Here is a 20,508-nt window from a genome sequence, read left to right on the forward strand (position 1 = left end):
ATGGATGGATGGATTTGTAATTTACTCTATTTTACTTGAGAAAGTAGAAAAAAGTTTCGATATGTAAATTATTTATATGGCTAATACTCTCAAACTTTAGTATATTCTAGCGTAGTTTAGCCAATAAGTGTTTGCTTGAAAATTTTATTTTATTTTATTTATTTATTTATTTATTTTACAATTTTCTGTTTAATCATTTCAGCAAGTAGCTAAAATTTCCCAAATTTCTTTTACAGCAAACAAAATCTCTTTGCAAGCTTTGATTTCCCCCCCCCAGCAGCTCCTTTGAAGCTGTTAACATGAATAAAACAATCTGTACTGCAACTGCAAGAAGTGAAACACTTGGGACGCACAGAAAAGGAGAGATAATCAATATAGGCTTTAAAACTGACAGCAAACTGTTGATTGACCGTTCAGCAGTCGCATTTCAACTGTGATCAACCTTAGCCCATATATTAGTCATCATTCTTCAGTCAACAAAACAGTAGGAGAGAAATGCTGACAGTAAAGACCCGTACTGTGATGTTTGTCCCACAAATGAGTGTCTGCATTAGAGGAAAAAAAAGCCACTTCCTTCCCGTCATGATTTCTCCCCAAGCGGCATGTCGGTTTCCACCAATCAGAGCGCGTTTTGCTTTCCTCTCAGCCAATAGGAGGCCTGGAGGCTCTCAGTGTGTCGGTGGGTGTGATCCCAGAGGAGGAAGCGTCACCGAGCACTGCAACAAAGTTTTAAGGTAAGTTTGTGCCGACTTTAACCAAGTTTTACTTCACAGCAAAACCAAGCAACAACAGGTTAGAAACCGCGTGTGTCTGCCGCCGCGTCTTTTAGCGGCTTTGGGAACTCTTCAGCGGTGGTGTTCGGTCGCAGAGTGAGCGAAGTTTTACGGCAGTTGTATCTACTGTACGTGAGGTTTCCAGCACGAGCTGCTCTCTCAGAAATTCCAACCACTGACGTCCTGTATGTTCATCCTTTCAACTAAAAAAAAACGCCCTGAGATTTTAAAACAGACGGTTTCTGTCTCCGTTTGACTGACTCAAACTACAGTTGTTGAATTCTTGATAAAAGTTTACACTTTGCGGCAGGTAGCTAGCTAACCTCTAGCCCCGAAATTCACCTGTACGTGCACGTCTAGGTCGCGTAGCAACCACCTCTTTAGCTAGCACAGCTGTTAAAACTGTAGCTACGTTTGGCACTGACATTAAAACAACGTTAAAATTCAAGCATAATCTGAGACTTACTATTACAATCAGTACTGCTTTCTGCTGAGGCAACTTTAAACAGAGTTAATAAGCTGCAAATAATATTAATATTATTAGTAGAACATGTGAAAACCTGAGTACCTACTGATGGTTCACCTGCATTCATTATGATTGAGCGGAAATCATATTATCAACTAAACGTTTCATTTAAACATGACACACTGATGCAAAGTATTCAAGCAGTAGACTTTCTTGACTTATTAACATTTCACATTTTGAATTTTTCAGGCATATTAATAGCTAGACTCAATGTATAGGTTCATAAATCATTATACCATAATAAGCCTGCGTATGCAAATGTTGATTAGCAGTTTAGAAATTAATTTAGGTCCTTTTTGAGAAAATTAGCAGTCAAACAGTGCATTGGATAGTCATAGGCATCTCTAATGAACGGAATAAATGAGTGTGAAAGATGTGTAATGCTGACAATCTGATAAAAATTTTATCTTTTTGATGGCATGTAGCTGAAACGAAACTATAGCCTTAGTAAATTAATTGCTCATCATTAATATATCTGTTACAGTTTCGAAAATGTTTATTAATTTGCCTTACCAGAAAATGGTACCAAAAAAGTCTTATCTCCAGAAATACTGCAAAACAAAACTCAGCAGTAACTGGATAGCTCTATCTTGTGTATGTATATTATACACAAGATATATGTACATTAAACTACTGATCACTGTATTTGCTTTTCTTGCTCATACTGGCTGTAAAGAGATTCCTTCTGAACTTGTAAGCAGCAGGAGACAAAATACACAACATCTTTCAGTTACTGTACTGTTGAGGAAAATCTCTCTCTAATATGCAGCTCAGCAAAGAAGCAAGTCAAAGTGAATCTGAAATTAAAAACACAGTAGGTTTATGACTTTTGGAAATAATGACTCAGTAAATACCTTAACCAAAGGACACTCTTGTTTGTCAGGCACTTGGTGTTGTATAATTCAGACATAAAAAGAGTAGAGATGTAATCACTCAGAATAACTGGAAGCACCTGGTGTGTCGTACCTGCACATTTAGTTTACATTTCGACAAAGTGTGCAACACATTTGACATGTTTGGGTTCACAGCTATAAGCTTTGCTGTAAACACAAGGTTTTATTTTAGAGGAAAGCTGTGTGTATTTGCCAATAAATTGCGAGGATATGAGGGCTGAGTAAACGATTCATTACTCTTGAAAGTCTGTTATGAGTATATTTATTTATTTATGGATTGATGGACGGAGTGATGTTTATTTTGATGATTGATAAATGTGAGATGAATCATTTCATGGGTGTTCTTATCTCTGAATGGGCCTTTTTGGGGAGATAGACCCACATAAAGTACAGATAATGAATTTTTTTATTTATTTTTTAAAATTTTGTGCTGGTAATTTTTCTTCAACATCTGTTTAGGGGGTTCTTTGAATGTTTTGGGGGGGTGCCAAAAAAATCATACCTGAAAACATCTGAATTTATGACATTTTCTAGACTAAATGATTTGTTAACAAAAAATAACAGATTAACTGACACCAACAAAGTCCTAGTTGTAGTGCTCTAATTTATTTCATTTCATTGTACTGTATAGTTTATTTCAAGCCATCGTCCTCAGGTCTGCTTAGTATACATCTGGAGGTCTAAAGCACTGACGACAACAATTCAAAACAAACGGAAACAAGGTCAACTTGCACTATCATGAAGAGAATAAATTAGTCATTTGTGGAAGCACGTTCAGGGCTCCAGACTAACTTTTTCCACTGGTAGCACTCGTGCGACCAGCTTTCTCATTTGGTCGCACCTCCCACCTTGTCACAGGCAAAACATATGACTTGCTGAACTATTTCTCATTGATAGGCTCTACAGTTTACCGATGTTCCCTAAATTCCCCACATTGCAGGCTGCAGTGTTCTCAGGCTGGTGTGTGACCAAGAATTACTTTGATAAGAGTAAACGAGGGCGTTCTAATGTCACATTTGTTCAAGATGAAACTGAGTGATTTTTTTCTAGAATTGGGGTTTTCGACGAGCGGAAAAAACACATTTAGGTTTTCATGAGAAGACCACGTTTCTATGCGTAAATACTGCAGTACACCAAAGTTATAAAAGTACTGCTTGTCACCACTGTGGTTACCACAGTAGCTGCTGGTTACAGTGACACTAATACAGCTTCATGATCGTCATGCACCGTCACCAATGTGACCAGCTGAAATTTTTAACTCGCTCACTCGCAAGTGCGCAGTCTGGAGCCCTGATGTTTTGAATCAATATTTTGTTACCTACACATCAGACTAGCTGTCCAGGGAATACTAGAGGTTGCCTTTTGGCAGCAAAAGATAAATGATATATTTTAAGCTCCTGATGATCACTTAATCCTCATACAGCTGGTCAACTAATCTCACAGTATACTTCCAGAGTACCGGTAGATAGGATGGCATATAATTACATACTGGCTAAGTTGTGGACATTCCTGTAGACCCAGTCAGCAAGCATACTGTGTATTAGTGAAATATAAGGACATTCATATAATCCAGCTCAGAGGATGCTCTTTCCACGCATAGCGCTCCCCGTCAGGGCGCATGGAGACAGCACCAAGAGAGCGAGCAGGCTTCGGTGGTTCATGCAGAGTACAGGAGTTAGGGGCTGGACTGGGGGAGGGGAGGAGTGAGATTAAACATGTTTTTATGTAATGAGGGTTTCAAAAGGAGGCTCGGGTAAAAAGGATAAGGTGGAGTGAGGCCACAATAACCATTGAACACTAGAACAGCAGTTTTTAGCTGTCACTGGCCCAGGCACCTGTTTGGGTAGAGGTGGTTGGAAACTGTAGCTTCTCCCTGCACAGGCAGATGTGTAATTACCAGTTGATCAGAAGCTCAAAAATAGACATCAGTACAGTTGTGCAAGTGAGCTTGTATATTTTTTATCACCACATTTGTTTTATTCATATCATAAAGGGATTATTTTGTTTTTAAAAAATCAGACAAATGGGTTAATTTATGTCAAAAATGTTTCAGAAAATAGTCAAAAATGCAGAACGCAATTTTCCAGAGCCCACTACGTTATCATAGAGAAACTTCTGATACATTGAAATTCTGAAGACAGAAACCAGAGAAAAATACTAAATGAAATGGTTTGCAAACCTTTAAACCTGGGCTTGGTTCCACAAAGCTTTACACTGTGTGTCTTATTCACACTCACACACCAGTGGGAGCAACATGGGGGCACTTTGGCACATGGAGGGGCAGGTGATTAAACTGACAATCTTACAATTATCTAGTTTGTTATGTTACCATATAATCTAACAAGTTTGAGTTTTAAGGTTTACAAATTCATATGCATGAGGAAACTCGACATCCCCGGAGGACAGAGAGGACTAAAAAACTGCAAAAATAAATGCTCCTTTGGATTAGTAAATGCTAGAGATCTTCACTTTTTGCCTGTTTCATTCAAACTTAAAGCTCCTCCTCTTCAGTTTCATGGGATTCTTCATACAGGAAGCACAGATATACTTAATGAGAAACTATCTCGGCCTTAACTCACTGTTGTCATGTGCTGTAACTCTGAAAAGGAACTTTACTGTTTGTCTCAACTATATGCACAGAGAATGGCGGACAAGGCTGTGGATGGAGGGCCATGGACGGGATGTGCGGTCATGTTTCTGCAGTCGCTGTGGCCCGGTGTAAATCTGCTCTCACTCTACAAAGACCAACAGGGAAAATTCATCGTTTTCAAAGTCATCAAGCTGACACTTACAGGTGAACACTCTTGATTGGATCTATTTCACATTTCTATCACTGTACACTAATTACCATAGAAGAAACCTTTTCTGGGATGCCACATCCATTAATCAGTGTTTCCCATGGTCAGACTCTGCAGGAGGTCTGGGTGGTTATGAAATCCTAAAGGTCCATGACGCTGATCCCTTCCTGGGGGTGGAGGTGAAATTTGTGGATGTGGCAGCATGTCAGCAGTTCCTGGAGAGCTACAGCTCAGGAGCCGTGCGTCAGTCTTTCTCCCAACACGCCTGCCGGCTTCTTGCTCTGCCCCAAGAGTTCAGCGTGGAAACCCAGCTCAAAGCCAGCACACACATCCTGGATCTGTGCCTGGACAAGCTGGATCTTTGCCTGCAGCACATCAACCTCTCACAGGTGCACTTGATGTTTGTGTTTGGCTGTTTATTGATTTTAAATGGAGCTGCAGTATTTAAAATTTCAGGTGACAGGTCCTTGGCTGACGTTGTGTCACGTTAGGTGATTCTGTTTCGGTCTAACCAGTCACTATTAAGTGACAAATGTTGCAGCTGCAGTTAACATTTTCCCGTTGATCAAGGAAATAAGAGAATTTTAGAGTTATTGCTGTAGGTTGGCTTAGAACAATCTGTACATCTGCGCCTCATCTCATCCACACCTGCTGTTTTGTTTTATGCCTCTGTGTGGACAACAGCTGTGGCCGGAGGCTTGCTGCTTTCAGGTTGTCCATCCATCCTTTTGTACATCCATCCCATTCTCGGGGATGCAATATCTCAGGAACACCTCAAGGGAATTTCTTCAAATTTGGCACAAAAATCCACTTAAGAATGAAAGTGCTCAGATTTTGATGGTCAGAGGCCGTGGTCACTGACCTTGTACGACATATTTTTGGCCATAACTCAAGAATCCATGTGCTAATTATGACTAAATTTCACACAAAGGTCCTGTAGGATAAAATGATTAAGTGGTGACATGTTACATCCAAAAGGTCAAAGGTTAGCTTCACTTCATAATATCCTGCACTTTTCTGCCCATCAGACAACCCCATAACTCAAGAACAAAAGGAGAAATGAATGTAAAGCTGCTACATGACTGAGTGGCGAGAGCATGCAACTGTGAGGTGGTAACTGTAGTTCATGAACATACCTGGTTGCAAGCTAAATGTGAAGATAATGCCCCTTTTCTGAATCCAGTTGTTTCTGTTTGAATGAGCTTCACAAAACTGTGCCAGCAGTGCGCTTCTTGCAAAGCATACGTGGCATGAATGGCACGTGTACTGTGCAGCGAATAGAAGAGAAGTGGAAACCACACCCAGCAATGCAAACTGGCACTGTGCTGGTTCCGATTTGGAGCGTACCCCATCAGCATGTCTGGAATGTAAACAGGCGTTCAGACGTCTTGAAACCAGGGTAGTTGGTACCAGCCTTCACCAGTTGAAGCTAAATTCAAGTTTTTTTTGCCTTAGTGTTGAAGCTACGTAAAAACTATTTCATTTCTAAATAAAGGCAAAAAGCCCCCAAAAATATTTTTAACAACAAAACAACTTCATTATCATTGTAGCTGTTCCTGAAAGCGAAGCCTGCTCTGCTGTGAACACATGAGTCTAAATTTCAGTTATTTCAGTTTAAGTCTCACAACCATGCCACCTGATGTTCACTGTGGTTGTTGGCATGCTTGACTGATGGAAAATTACCGACAGTATAAAGGTCAATACCAACCACCAAGTTTCAAACAGACTCCCACACACTGTCTAACTTGCAAATATATATTTCTTAGTGAGGTTTTGGTGTTAGACCAGGCAAATAGTGACAAATCAGCACCGAAGCGTCCAGAATCCATCTGACCTCTGACCTGTTGACTGTGTTCATCTATATATGAAATAATGCTGCATGGATTCTAGAGGCTTCGATGCTGACTGTATGTATATGTTATACTGGATGAAATGTATTATTGAGATGATTCATTATTGATGTTTACCTTTCTTTTTTTTTCAATTATCTTTTTATTTGCTTTTCAAACATGTAGAACAAAACAGAGGGAGGTCAAACATAAAATGGGAAACAGAAAGCAAAAAGAGAGGAGAAGATTAAAGTGGATTCAAGAGAAAATGAAAAACAAACAACGAAAAATGAAGAAATAAATGAATATTTACGGGGCTGCAAGGTGGAGCAGTTGGTAGCATCGTTGCCTCGCAGCAAGAAGGTTGCCGGTTCACGTCCTGGTGGGGGAACTGGGATCCTTCTGTGTGGAGTTTGCATGTTCTCCCCGTGCAGTGTGGGTTCTCTTCAGGTTCTCCGGCTTCCTTTCACAAGTCCAAAAACATGTTGAGGTTAATTGGTGATTCTAAATTGTCCGAAGGTGTGAATGTTGTTTGTCTCTAAGTGTAGCCCTGCGATAGACTGGCGACCTGTCCGACCTGCCCTCGCCATAAGTCAGCTGGGATAGACTGCAGCCCCCCCTGCGACCCTAGTGAGGATTAAGTGTGTAGATGATGGATGGCTGGATAAGTAATTACAATGGCAGAAAATGAGACGGGTGTTTACCTTTCTTCTTTGCTATATTGAATGTTATCTACTTAGGTTAGTTATTTTTTTATGAACTTTCTTCATGATAGTTGCAGTTTAGTGTAAATGCAAAGTAAATAATATTTGGCTTATATTTCTGATTTTCCTTCCTGTGTGTTATTGAAGGTTGTCGTTCAGTGGAAGGATATTTTGTAATTCATGCCTTCCTGCAGTATGTGAAGTAAGTTCATTGGCTGCAGAATTACAGCCACTCCTTAGTTGAGATGGTTTCCCTTTGTATCAAACTATTTGCCTGATGAAGGTCTAGTACCAAAGCCTCACTAATAAAAAAAAAAAAAAAAGCATTGAACATCCTCTGACATTTTCCACACCATGGCATTTTAAAGTCACAGTTTGACTGACATCGACTGCCGTATGTGTTGTGGAGTAGCCTTGTCTGTTAAGTTAAATGGTAGAGTAACTAACAGCAAAGATCAGCGTATAACACATTCTGTAGAGAGTATTTATTTCTGTATTATTCCTGGGTGAATGGGATTTAGTCAGTCGGACATGTCTTTGCAGGTGAGAAGAATAACAGGACGGGCGAGAGCAGAGAAACCACACAGTCATTAAATCCTGTCATTAAATGTGAACTCTCTCACGTGGCTCCCACAGGGTAAAGTCAGCTTGAAGTTTTCATTCAGTTCATTCCATTAAAGTGATGTTGGTTGTTGCAGCCTGAGCGCCTGCGCGACGAGGAGATCGATCATCTGGAGCTGGAGCTGCAGAACCAGGCCCTCGGTTCTGCCCCACAGTCCACCACCATCACACAGGAGGAGTCTCCCGTCCCCAGCAACTGCTTCAAGTTTCAGAACAGAGTGCTCGGTGAGTCCCGACGATCATACTTTACACTCTTATGTGGTTTGTTCTTGGCAGGCGTTTAGCTAAAAGGAGTCGCAGCAGGAATTAAAATGGCATTGGTATTAGATTTGAGGCTTTACTTTAGCTGTTTGCTTCTGTTGAGAGGCCTTTCGTTTAACACTAGACACACAAATTCGATCATTTCTTATCCATAAGAAACTTCCTTGTTATGTACGTATAATCCACAAAATGAGCATTAGCTTGTTTTTTTTTGTTTTTTTTACGACAGTGTGTCATTATTGCATACAATCTGAAGGTTTTATTGTCTGACCTAAAACTCTTTCATGATGGTGTCTCATCTTCTGGAAGGAGTCCTTCACCTCAGATATCTGAAGGTCTTCAGACTAAAAGCAATTTGTTAAATGCAAGAAGCTATCAGACCTTTGTTGACTGACTGTTTTCTGACAGCACATGAATTTAGTGCTGTTTTTCAGCAGATTGTCTAATCCAGCCTTTTATAAACTGATGGCCAGTCTATAGGAAGGGATTAATGCCAGCAGATAATGTATTTGGTTTGCATATTTGGATTGATTTCACAGTAGGTCAACCAATTTTGAAATAAAAAAAATTAAACAATGTGGTGAGATGTGGTAGCTTTTTTTTTTTTTTTTTTTTAAAGGGACTGCTTTAAGCCTCAAGCTATGGAATAAAACAGAGCTGTCCAGCCACTGAAATAAAATACACGAGCACATATTAATTTGTTGTTGTTCTCCTGGGGTTTGTAATTTAACGTTAGTGGTTTTGAGGGAAACAGGGAAAATATGCCACCAGTGATATTTATATTTCTCAGCAGCATCGAGCAGGCAGAGACTTTGACAGGTCTGTCTTTATTAAAGACACCTGATTGCCAAGTTAAACAAATGAACAGTCTTAAAGCTGCACTTATCAGTATTTTCATTTTTACAATGACTCAGATCAGAATGTGTGATGTGGAGTGAGGAGTGGAGCAAATTGTGTTTTGGTTTTCTGGCTTCCTGTTTTAGTTCATTCTTTCACTCCAAATGATGCTAATGTATCTCTGGAACAGCTCAATGTCTAAATAGCAGCATGCTAACATGTCACAGCTTTATGTGTTATATGAAAGTTGTGTTTTCATCACCAAGTGGCCAGAAAAAAAACAGCGTTTTAATGCTTTAAAGACATTAAATCACTGAAAAAGATGCTGAGCAATAGCTGCTGTTCACAAAACAACATTGTAGGAGTAGGTTATAGAAAATCCTGTTGGTGGACGTTAAGATTAAGAGGAGTAAGATATGTTTAATGTTTACATATTCATCTGGTTGTGAAGCACAGTTTATGTAATCACAATTAATATCAGTTTGTATTAATGTTTTTGCCTTCATCCTTTATCCTGTGGCCCGCCAGAGGACCGAATGCTGACGGCGACAGATGTTCAGAGCTTTTCTAACGGAGTGGGCCGTCAGTGGAAACACGTAGGGAGGGCTCTGGGGAAGAACTGCCGCGCTCTCAAGGGTCCAGCCATAGACAACCTGGCCTATGAGTACGAGAGAGAAGGGCTGTATGAGCAAGCCTATCAGCTGCTCAGCCGCTTCATCCAGGCGGAGGGGAGGGCGGCCAAGCTGAGCCGACTGGTCAAAGCACTGGAGGACTGCAAACTCACCAGCCTGGCTGAAAATATTCTGGACATACAGCCACGAGAGTAACTCTGTGTGCAAGTCGAGAAAACTGGGGTGGACAGGTCCTCTCCGCATGAGGAGAGCTGACCGTGACCTGCCTGCTTTTGTATACAGTGTGTTTGTTCTTGATTGACATCTCACATTTAAAATCATTCCCTTGTGTGTGTGTGTGTGTGTGTGTGTGTGAGAGTGTGTGTTTTTGTGTGAGTGTGCATGTTTCACACACGTCATGTGAACGCATGCTAAGATCTGTGACAAGTGCGTGTTTCACATCTTGATTCGCCTATCAGTTATTAGTATTATTGATAATTGTTTTCATTTAGATGAAATCACTGTCATCACTGTTCAAAAAATATGCTGTCACGAGTTTTATGCACTGTTATAAACTGTTTTTTTTTTTTTCATCATGTACCTCTTATATTTCTGCTCTATAAGTCAATTTACAGATGGAACCAGTGGGTCTTGTTTCTAATGAGTGCACAACTGAAGGTTATTGATTTTTTTTTTCTACAAAATGGGTGCATGCAAATTAAATGGTTGTACAAAAAGGCTTCATGTTTGTGTTTGATGCATTAGTGTAATTAAAACTGAAAACATCATTTTGTCAAAATTCCCTCAGGTATAATTTAGTGTTAATCCTCCCTCCCTCTTGTGCCATCGCTCGCTGTCACTCACACACACGTGCACGAGCTCATATGATTGAACTGCTGATTGCTGATGCTGTCGCTGATTGTGTGTCTATGGCTGCCGGAGTCACGTTGTGCGAGTTTCGGGGCGGAGAGGAGGAGGAGGAGGAGATTGTGGCTGAGGTGTACGTGGAGGTTTTATCTGAGCTCGGCTGTCAAACGGAGGGGGATTCGCTGAGAGTCGAGCTCCTCTGATGGCTTCATTCAGGGTCCACTGTAAAAGCCCAGCCCCCCCTTTTCACTCCACTTGACCATCCATCCAGATGTGATGTGTGGATTAGAAGCTTTTATCACACACACAAACACTTATTGCTGCTATATGTTATGTCCACAACCCCCAACACTGACAGCTGTATAAGTTATTTAAATACACGTTTCTCTTTTTGTGTGTTCTGGCTACGACTACCGCTGACGAAAGTGAGGTTACGTCCTCGATAACAATTCTGGTAATTTTGTGAGTTTACGACAAAAAGAGGAGTTTGGCGTCTACGATGACAGATATATCACACATGTTGATTTCCTAAAGCTGTTATTTAACATTAAATATCTTCACGTTGTTGCATTTAGACAATTAACAGTTCGTACCCATACACCGTGGCTAAATACATTTTAATATAGCAAAGTAAGGGGCCAAAATTAAATGAATTAAATATATATATTTTTTGTTTTCTAATTTAGACATTAGTTGCCGGTTGGTTCCTTGGGTGTGTGGAGTTTTGCTGGTTGAATTTTGCATCACACTGTGTCCTGTCTGTGACCCAGGCTGTACAAGATGCTGGGTCGATGTCCTTGATTACTTTCATTACATGTTTGCTTATGGTCTGCATAAGTGCAAAGTGATTAATGCAATAATAATTTGTACACACTTAAGTCTTCCTATTTCCCCCCTCTGCTGTATTGCACGTTTTACTCATTTACATTCTTTTGACAGCGATAGTCACTCGTTAATTTGCACATTTTAAGTTTTTATGTGCAAAACTTGTCATCATTTTAAAAAAAGTATGATGCACTTTTGTTTAAATCCACCCCACCTACATCAGCTAAAACATTAGAATTACATGTACCAGTAATTAAACTCTTATAATATTAAAAAAAAAAAAATGTACCACTGACTGAGGGCCATTCTGTTGCATTGTTTGTAGTTTTTTTAAATACTTACTTGATATTGATTTGATTACCAGTGATTCCATGTAACTAAGTGCATTTATACAAATACCTTAACCCAAAACTTAATTTGTATCTCTCATTTAACACACAAATCTATGCAAAATGACAGAACCAATACTACTTCTTCTATTAACTGTCACTAATTGGATTTAATAGTTAGTTTTTTTTTTACAGTATCAAACTTGAATTTAAGGGTTCTCTTCTCTTAAATAAAAAGCACATTTGTGAAATGTCAAATACATTTGCAAATGTAATTTAAGTATTAATTCCAAAAAAATATATCAACATTTTATAATTATCACAGTTGTAAGTTTTTAATGTTATTTTACATCAGAAATTCCAAGTTTATTTTGTTTTTTTTGTAATTACTTTAATAATTTTGTAGTTTAAAAATTTTGATAAAATAAAAAGGAATAATTGGTAAAATCACTTTTTTTTATGTCAACTTTTTTTACTCTTTGATATCAGACATAGGTTATATTTCACTGCCAACATTTCAGTGACATGTCAAATGTTAGTTTTACTTGTAATAGAGTATTTTTACTCTACTTTTACTCAAAGTATTTTGTCCATCCCAGAAGGTTCCTTAAATGTTTCTGTTTTCCAGTTTTTGGTTTTGTAAAAAACAAGGTTCCTAGCAAACAGGAACCTTAAGGGAACGTTCGTGGAATTTTCCATGAAGGTTCCCTGTATGTTCTTGTTTTTGTAGAAAACAATGGCCTTCGGGGAATATTAATGGTACATTCCCTAAAGGTTCTCCAAATGTTCCTGTTTTGTTCGTGTAGAAAATAATGATCCAAGCAAACAGGCACCTTCAGCAAATGTTACTTCTAGGTTCCCTGGACGTTACTGGTTTTTGTTGGGTTTTTGTTTCTGTGGAAAACTGATCCTAGCAAACAGGAACTTATGGAACCTTAGGAGAACGTTCCCACAAGGTTCCCTTAACGTTCCTGTTTAATTTATTAATTATTTTTATTGGAGAAGACAATGATTCTCCCTGTTTTCTGTGATCGTTGTTGGTTAAATCGCTGCGACTATCCTGCTGTAATATTTGTGTAATTACATGTTCGCCAGGTAGTAGTCAGTGTCCACCACCGTGTGTGTTACAGGCCTACTCGTCGTTGACATGATTACACGTCATGCAGACCCGGGGAGTAGACGGTGACCGTGTAGTCTGGGGCGTTTTAATTGCTTTTAACGGCCAACACGTCGCGAGGCACGAGCGCCCGGTGCTCCGTTCTAACGGCTCTGTCGTTTCAATAATCTTTCATCGGACGTGATTAGAGCTCGCGGCTGCTCTGACGTCAGCCAGCTTGTCTGCGTTTAGGTGAGTCTCGCGCAGCCTCTTCTTCCTCTCGCGCCCCTCCCGCCTGCGCGAAAAGATACGATGAAACCGCTCGCGCTCGCTGTCATCATCATCATCATCACCATCACGAGCGCCGCCCTGTAGAGAGAAAGAGAGAGAGAGAGAGAGAGAGAGAGAGCTCGAGACCCCCCTCCCCACCTAACAACAACCCCAGCCCCGCAGGCTCGAGCACAACGACCCCACCCCCCAACCCCCTCTGACTGAGGGGACGGAGCGAGACGCACACAGTCGCGGAGAGACGACCGATTCGGGATCCCGGCTCTGTTTTGCCCTCAATCCGGGCCTAATGCTGTAGCAGACAGCGCGGGAGGAGAGCGAGCGAGAGACAACGCACTGACCGAGAGTCGGCGAGGGACAGGGCGGACCGGGGAGACGACGGGATTGCTCATTCGCCTGGAAACATGGGATGTACACTGAGCGCCGAGGAGCGCGCCGCTCTGGACCGGAGCAAGGCCATCGAGAAAAACCTGAAAGAGGACGGGCTGGTCGCCGCCAAGGACGTCAAGCTGCTCCTGCTCGGTAAGAGAAGAGCCTCCCCGGCCGCGGGGCTGCTGCGCCTCGGCTCGGTTTACTTGTGGTGGGACTGCATGGGGCGGAGGTGCTCTCCGTGGTACTGATTTCACTGCCGGCTCTCACTCTGCCCTCCGTTCTTTACAGGCGGCGGAGAGTCCGGCAAAAGCACCATCGTCAAACAGATGAAGTAAGTGCTCCTTTTTTGGCTCATTTTGACCCGCTCAGGCACGGGCGGAGTGAAAGGCCCGAGATTGCGCCTCCCCTATCTGTGCTAAGGCAGGTTGAGCCGCCATGTTTCGAGAGGCCGTAGCCCCGGAGGAGTGCCGGTGACTCGAGCACCTCCTGCAGACCGACAGTGAGGCTGCGGAGGCCGCACCGGTGCGTCCCAGGGTGCTGTTCACCGCCTGGGTGCTGAAATGTAGTTAACGAGGGTTTTACTCGACTACAGGGAGTGTGCGACTGGGGATGTGTGGGTGTTTTTCCTCAGTGTGTGTGTGTGTGTGTGTGCATTTGTGTGTATGTGTGTGTGTGTGTGTGTGTGCATTTGTGTGTGTGTGTGTGTGTGTGAATTACAGTGAGGTCACTACAGCTCCATTAGTGAATACCTCTGCTTTTAATCTTAATGGCTTTAAGTGCCCGATATCGCCGGGAGTACTTTGCCTATAAAGCGGATTTACGCAGAAATATGGCTTCTAAAACCGCATCTAAACCTTCCCCTGTCTAAGCCAAATCACTCTTTGATGTTTTAAATCACTGTTGTTGTTTCCTCTAAAAGCTCTTAGTTAAGTTTCTAGATGTTTCGGTGCGGAAAAGAAACGCTCCTTTGTATATTTCCTCCTGTGCAACATCTCTCTCCCAGTGTTTGTGGGGAGCAGCGCCGTGTGTCTCCTTCCTGCACTGCACTGACTGCACCCTCCCTCCATGCCCTGCTTCCTCCTCTTCCCTTCACCTCATTACCCAGCCTGGTCTCTGGTCGCCCATAACTCACTCCTCTGCCCTGAACTCAAGACACTGGGCCAAAGAGTGTTTGCAAACACTCTCAGGGCTTGCTTGAGCCTAAGCCAGCAGCAGATGGGTGGGTTTTACTACACATAGTGGGTCATAAAGTGAAGGTGTTGTACATGTCTCTGTTCATCATCATCATCATCATCATCATCCTCATCATCATCATCCCATACACAGTGCAGGTTAGTGTGACCACCCAGGGTCTCTTTTCTGGTTTGATCAATGAGAGTGAAACTACACCTGATGCAGTTTCACTCTCACTGCATTGTAAAAAAAAAGAAAAAAAAAAAAAGAAGAGGGAGTGGGACTAAAAGGCCACAAACAATGTTGACAGGAACAATTTTAACATCCTGAAAATAGGCCGGAGACGTCACCTGCAGTGATGGAGGAGTAATGATGTGCACAGTGCTATGGATTATATGAATAAACAAGGAGCAGCTTCATTGATAGGTGTTGTCGTACTAACCGTGCGAGTCAGCTGCAGCTGCAGAAATGTCACTGATGTCTATTTTTATACTTTTTCCGTTTTCAGACTGTGATTGGCCAGTTAAGTTTTCATTATTAACGCATGTAGCTGAAACCGCAACGATTAACCCGTTACATTTACAAGCTTGGTAATAATTTAAAAATCCTTTTTAAAGCAAATATTCACTTTTTCTGACGTCAGTTATCAATGAATCCAGAATATAGTCTCTAAATCAATTGAAAATAACAGCAATTGTCGGCTACAACCTTAACATTACTTAAACATCAATGGCTTATTCATTCATCCCACTTCACTATTAGCATTTTGCATCCACTGAATAAACAAAATCTAAAATAAAATCACCTCTTTTCCTAGAAGATGTTCAGTGGAGGTGATGAAACATGCACCTGGCGTAAACAAAAGTCACAGTTGTTGATCAGCAGGTTGATGGACAGAAGGCCATGTTTTGTGTTCTTTCTGTACTTGTGGTGTACGACAGCAAACTGCATATTCTCCACTGTTTTCTGATATTTATTAGGCAAAGCAAATGTAATCATTAGTTGCAGTCTTCAAATGTTTAATGGCCTTTGCTGTGTGAAACTGCTCCTCTACTCCTTTTTCCCTGAAGGTTAATGTTTTATTTCATAACATTTTTATGATGGCGGCGGAGATTCAGGCCAGGGGGCTGATCTCTGCAATAAAACATTGATTCACGATGCGAACAGATGAGACGAATATATAAAAACAATCATCCGTTATTTATTCCCCCCCCCCCTCCGTCGTATATCAATCACCCGATCGCAGAGGAGGAGGACGCGGAACCCCCCCCCCCCCCCCCCCATCGTATATCAATCACCCGATCGCAGAGGAGGAGGACGCGGAAGCTGCTTTGAAAGTTTAGATGTGGATTACTGGTCAGTTTTCAGGTTATAGGTTCAGTCAGGGTGAGAATGTGCCGATGGATAATTTAATGCTGAACAGATTATAAGGAATTTAACTGTGTCGAGTCCTGTGTAGTAGTGATTGATTAGTGCTCTGCCTCATTCCACTCCATCGCTCAGCATAAATTATTAATGGCTTAAATATCACATTACTGCCCAATTACAGATCACAGACTGAGGATGTGATCAATTTCTGCCCCATTATACACACACACACACACACGCACACACACACACACACACGCACACACACACACGCACACACACACATGCACACACCCACACTTAGAGATGGATTTAAGGTAGAGATGGTAGGAATAAGTGAGAGAGGACAATGCGATTTATGGTTTTGATTTAATACCAAAAAGACAGAAATCCCCCTCGAACACACACACACACAGAAAAATCCAGAACATGTGGAGCTTTTATTGTGAAAAGACAGTTATTTAGGACCATATGGACGTGTGCGACTTTTTTCTGTTTAGTCCAGGCTTGTGTTTCTCTGATAATGTCTCTGTACGCATGCAGGATTATCCATGAAGATGGCTTTTCTGGGGATGATGTGAAGCAGTATAAGCCTGTGGTCTACAGCAACACCATCCAGAGCTTGGCAGCCATTCTTCGAGCCATGGACTCACTGGGCATCGAGTTTGGAGACAAAGACCGAAAAGTTAGTGTTACTCTCCAGATGTGATAGCGCTAAGGCAGGTCTGCACTGATAGAAATCGCAGCGTCTGTTTGGTTCATGACGTCTAGTTGACGTCCCTCAGGGGATTGGATTGTAGTAAATTTGTTTTAAGAAATCAGTTTGTAGTGTCCACTGAAGGAAATCATTGAGTATAATGGTTTAACATAGTTTAAAATGCCACCATACGCCTAAGTAGAAGATAAATAAAGTCTACAGATACAATCTTACTGCTCTCGCCCTGATCCTATGAAATGTGCTCGTCCAGGCCGATGCGAAGCTGGTTTGTGATGTGGTCAGTCGTATGGAGGACACAGAGCCGTACTCTGCAGAGCTCCTCACTGCTATGAAGCGTGTATGGGCCGATGCTGGGACTCAGGAGTGCTTCAACCGCGCCCGGGAATACCAGCTCAACGACTCTGCTCAATAGTGAGTAGAGCAAAAACACGAGAAAGGGCCGCGTTTTCCAAAAAAACACCACCGTTCTAATCCACAGCCTTCCTCCCTGTTGTCATCAGCTACCTGGACAGTTTAGACCGGATCGGGGCGGCCGACTACCAGCCCACAGAGCAGGACATCCTGAGAACCCGAGTGAAGACCACTGGAATCGTCGAAACCCACTTCACCTTCAAAAACCTCCATTTCAGGTAGCGCGTCGCTGCAGCTCGGGATGACGCGGTCTCTCTAAGAGGTGGTTCAGGTTCTGAATTAACATCTTGCCAACCTTTTCCAGGCTGTTTGACGTGGGAGGGCAGAGGTCAGAGAGGAAGAAGTGGATCCACTGCTTTGAAGATGTGACGGCCATTATCTTCTGTGTTGCTCTGAGTGGCTACGACCAAGTGCTCCATGAAGATGAAACAACTGTAAGTGTGTCTGAGTTGAATCAGTGTGAATGTCTCTGGTGCACAGTTCATGGCGGAAACAACTCCCTAAACAAACAAAGCTAACAAACATAAAACCAATATTTATAGACTGATGAAATTGTCCAACCACATTTGCGATTTATCCATCCCAAACTGTTATTTATATACAACCTGTACAACATTCTCTATCCTACAAGCATAAACTGTAAAATTATTAATCAATATTCAATATATTTTGTACACATATTTTATGTTGACCAAAGAGCCTGAGGCTGGCTTAAAAGAAAAAATATTTTTTATCATAAAATGTTTATCTGTTCTGTTCATTGCTGGTATTAAGTAAAAATAAAATCTTTGGAAGATAAAGCCATGCAATCATAGTTGTTTCCTCTAGAAACCACTTTAAACTGGGTGTTGTTGACAAAAGGATTTATAGTTCATATTACACTGGTGCTCCTCTCCCGGCGCTCTCCTCACTGTAACACTAACCTCATTGTTTGTTTTTTATTTTTTATTTTTATTCCTCCTGCAGAACCGCATGCATGAATCACTCATGCTCTTCGACTCCATCTGTAACAACAAGTTCTTCATCGACACCTCCATCATTCTCTTCCTCAACAAGAAGGATCTGTTCGCTGAGAAGATCAAGAAGTCACCGCTGACGATCTGTTTTCCAGAATACACAGGTGAGCCCCGCACCTTCACGCTCCATCGGCTTCCTAAAAGCAAAGTGACGAGTCTTTCATGCTCTCTGGGTCTCTCTCTCTCTGTTTCTCCACCAGGTGCTAATACTTACGACGATGCTACTGCATATATTCAGGTTCAGTTTGAGAGTAAGAACCGCTCTCCCAACAAGGAGATCTACTGTCACCTGACCTGTGCCACAGACACAGGAAACATCCAGGTAGTGTTTGATGCCGTCACTGACATCATTATTGCAAACAACCTTAGAGGGTGTGGCTTATACTGAGGCCTGGCCAAGCACAGAGGTTGTCATGGAGTGTATGAGGTGTTAATAATGATAATTTTGATGATACTTAAACACATAAATATGTAATTCTACACGTCCAAATGGACCCAAAGAGCTGCCGTCAGACACCACACTGGATTATTGCCATGATTTGTTCCCTTTCCTCTTATTTTAAGTATACAACCCCCGTTTTGTCTTTAAAAAAAAAAAAAAAAAGTGTTTTTGAGCTGAATGTTTCATGTTTTGTTGATAAGTGTGTCAACAACTGGTAAGGTCAGAAGCACCAGGGGTTTATTCGGCCTTGCGTTGCGAAACTCTTGACTACCCAGAAATGTAATGCGAAGAGCGTCGTTCACAAACACAACGTGGAATATTGTCCCGTTCTTAGTGGCATTTTTATGTGCAAGTCTCGAGGCGTTTATATCCGTACTGAATACAGCCTCTGGTGCTCCGTTTGAAGAGCTGCAGTGTGTAAGAAGGTGGAGATGATGTCGGGGAGGTGCCGCGCTCATGGCTGAGAGTCATGGATGGAAAGAAGGAGGCTATTTTAACTTTCCTTCAGACCCACACATGACTGAGTAGCCTGCAGGTCTGTTCCACTCTCGGTTTTCTCTTTTACTCAAAAACATAATGAAAGAGAGGACTGTTCTGTTCAGAGTGGCCGCCCAACGCCATTGGCCTCCTGTAGCGTGAGGAAATACCTATCAGCCAATGATATCTCAAAATAAAATAAAATGGAAAAAAAAAAAAACATATCGGTGCCAACCATCTGAGAACGACAGATAGGGGAATAGGATCAGAAATCATAGCTCATACTATCGACTATATTATTTAAGTTAACAGATTTTATTATCATCGAATGATTTATTTATTTAAGCCTCATGCCCTACATGCCTCCTCCTACCTCCTGAAATCCCGTGCCACATATTTATTTCCTGTCATGAAACACTGGGGTGCGTTGGTACCCGTCGTCTACGGTTCAGAGGGTGGAAAGCAGCCCTCCAATGACATCTTGTTCTCTGTGTGGTGCTTTGACCCTTCGATGTGAATCTGTGTAGAAATAGAAGACTGCACGAGGAGAACAATATCATTTGAGGCAGCCTCTGTCTGGGGAGTCCAGGTTTTTTTATAAACCCTCTTCTCCCCTGATCAGTGAACAGGGAACCATTATCTCCCCCTCCCCACCCCTTCTCCCTCACCCTCCCTCCCTCCCTGCCTCCCGTCTGTCACGTTTCTCTTTTCACAGAGGAAAAAGTACAGCTCTCCATTTTCACCTGTGCACCCAGAAATTCATCCTCCCATCCCTGTATACTCTTTACCTTTCACATATCAGTCCTCATATCCTATCTCCATTTCCACCTTAAAAAAGCACCGTACTGTATATATATATTATGATTATACCAGATTTTTTTTTTTACTGTGAATGTTTTTGTGCTGCACCCCATCCTATTCAGTAGTTTATTGGTTGCTCTCATGTGGAATGTTTGTGCTGAGCCAATCGAATGTTGTGTTTACATTAAAGCCACACTTTTCCTAACTACTCCTGCGTCCGTGGTCTGAGTCTTGATTGCGAGGTAGCCGGTGACACGCTGCACGATGGCAGCGCCGTTTTCCCCCTCCGCAAAAATGCTTTAACACACACTGACCTGCTTTAATCTGTGCAGAGAATTAAGGTTAGACCAGGAAATTAGGCTGAACATTATGAGAGTGGACCACTTTTAATGCTTCATTGCCTGGTGAACACAGCTTTGTATTTAGTGTGAGAAATACGTATAAAAGATTGGGAGCAGGTCTAGCATGGCAA

The 20,508-nt window shown here is 41.8% G+C and overlaps 3 protein-coding genes across 3 annotated transcripts in view; all 3 read left to right on the forward strand.

Moving 5' to 3' along the window:
- Positions 1–733, forward strand: part of ogfod1 (2-oxoglutarate and iron-dependent oxygenase domain containing 1) — a 13,774-nt gene extending 13,041 nt beyond the window's left edge. The window contains exon 12 of the mRNA XM_008304226.1: positions 624–733. Within this exon, the coding sequence (XP_008302448.1) occupies positions 624–733 (110 nt within the window). The remainder of the gene's footprint in view (positions 1–623) is intronic.
- On the forward strand, positions 678–10,641 carry tradd (tnfrsf1a-associated via death domain). The gene is made up of 5 exons (XM_008304223.1): positions 678–734; positions 4,833–4,986; positions 5,099–5,379; positions 8,222–8,369; positions 9,771–10,641. Exons 2-5 carry the CDS (start codon positions 4,836–4,838, stop codon positions 10,067–10,069), a joined length of 879 nt encoding a protein of 292 aa, XP_008302445.1. The 5' UTR covers positions 678–734; positions 4,833–4,835; the 3' UTR covers positions 10,070–10,641.
- A 2,876-nt stretch (positions 10,642–13,517) lies between these two features.
- Positions 13,518–20,244, forward strand: LOC103374184 (guanine nucleotide-binding protein G(o) subunit alpha). Its single transcript, XM_008304224.1, has 8 exons — positions 13,518–13,780; positions 13,919–13,961; positions 16,715–16,856; positions 17,140–17,300; positions 17,390–17,518; positions 17,605–17,734; positions 18,267–18,420; positions 18,517–20,244. Exons 1-8 carry the CDS (start codon positions 13,663–13,665, stop codon positions 18,702–18,704), a joined length of 1,065 nt encoding a protein of 354 aa, XP_008302446.1. The 5' UTR covers positions 13,518–13,662; the 3' UTR covers positions 18,705–20,244.
- Positions 20,245–20,508: the final 264 nt, after the last annotated feature.

Source organism: Stegastes partitus, unplaced genomic scaffold, assembly GCF_000690725.1.
Source record: "Stegastes partitus isolate 25-593 unplaced genomic scaffold, Stegastes_partitus-1.0.2 Scaffold2171, whole genome shotgun sequence".
In the NCBI taxonomy this organism is placed as follows: Eukaryota; Metazoa; Chordata; class Actinopteri; family Pomacentridae; genus Stegastes; species Stegastes partitus.

What these genes read in the sequence shown, in the direction of transcription:
- LOC103374184 (XM_008304224.1), top strand. Translation starts at nt 13,663, where the DNA reads ATGGGATGTACACTGAGCGCCGAGGAGCGCGCCGCTCTGGACCGGAGC. An exon ending in TCCATGAAGATGAAACAACT is followed by an intron (nt 17,735 to 18,266) that starts GTAAGTGTGTCT and finishes TTCCTCCTGCAG; the next exon opens with AACCGCATGCATGAATCACT. An exon ending in CTGTTTTCCAGAATACACAG is followed by an intron (nt 18,421 to 18,516) that starts GTGAGCCCCGCA and finishes TTTCTCCACCAG; the next exon opens with GTGCTAATACTTACGACGAT.
- tradd (XM_008304223.1), top strand. Translation starts at nt 4,836, where the DNA reads ATGGCGGACAAGGCTGTGGATGGAGGGCCATGGACGGGATGTGCGGTC. An exon ending in CATCAAGCTGACACTTACAG is followed by an intron (nt 4,987 to 5,098) that starts GTGAACACTCTT and finishes TCCCATGGTCAG; the next exon opens with ACTCTGCAGGAGGTCTGGGT. An exon ending in GTTTCAGAACAGAGTGCTCG is followed by an intron (nt 8,370 to 9,770) that starts GTGAGTCCCGAC and finishes GTGGCCCGCCAG; the next exon opens with AGGACCGAATGCTGACGGCG.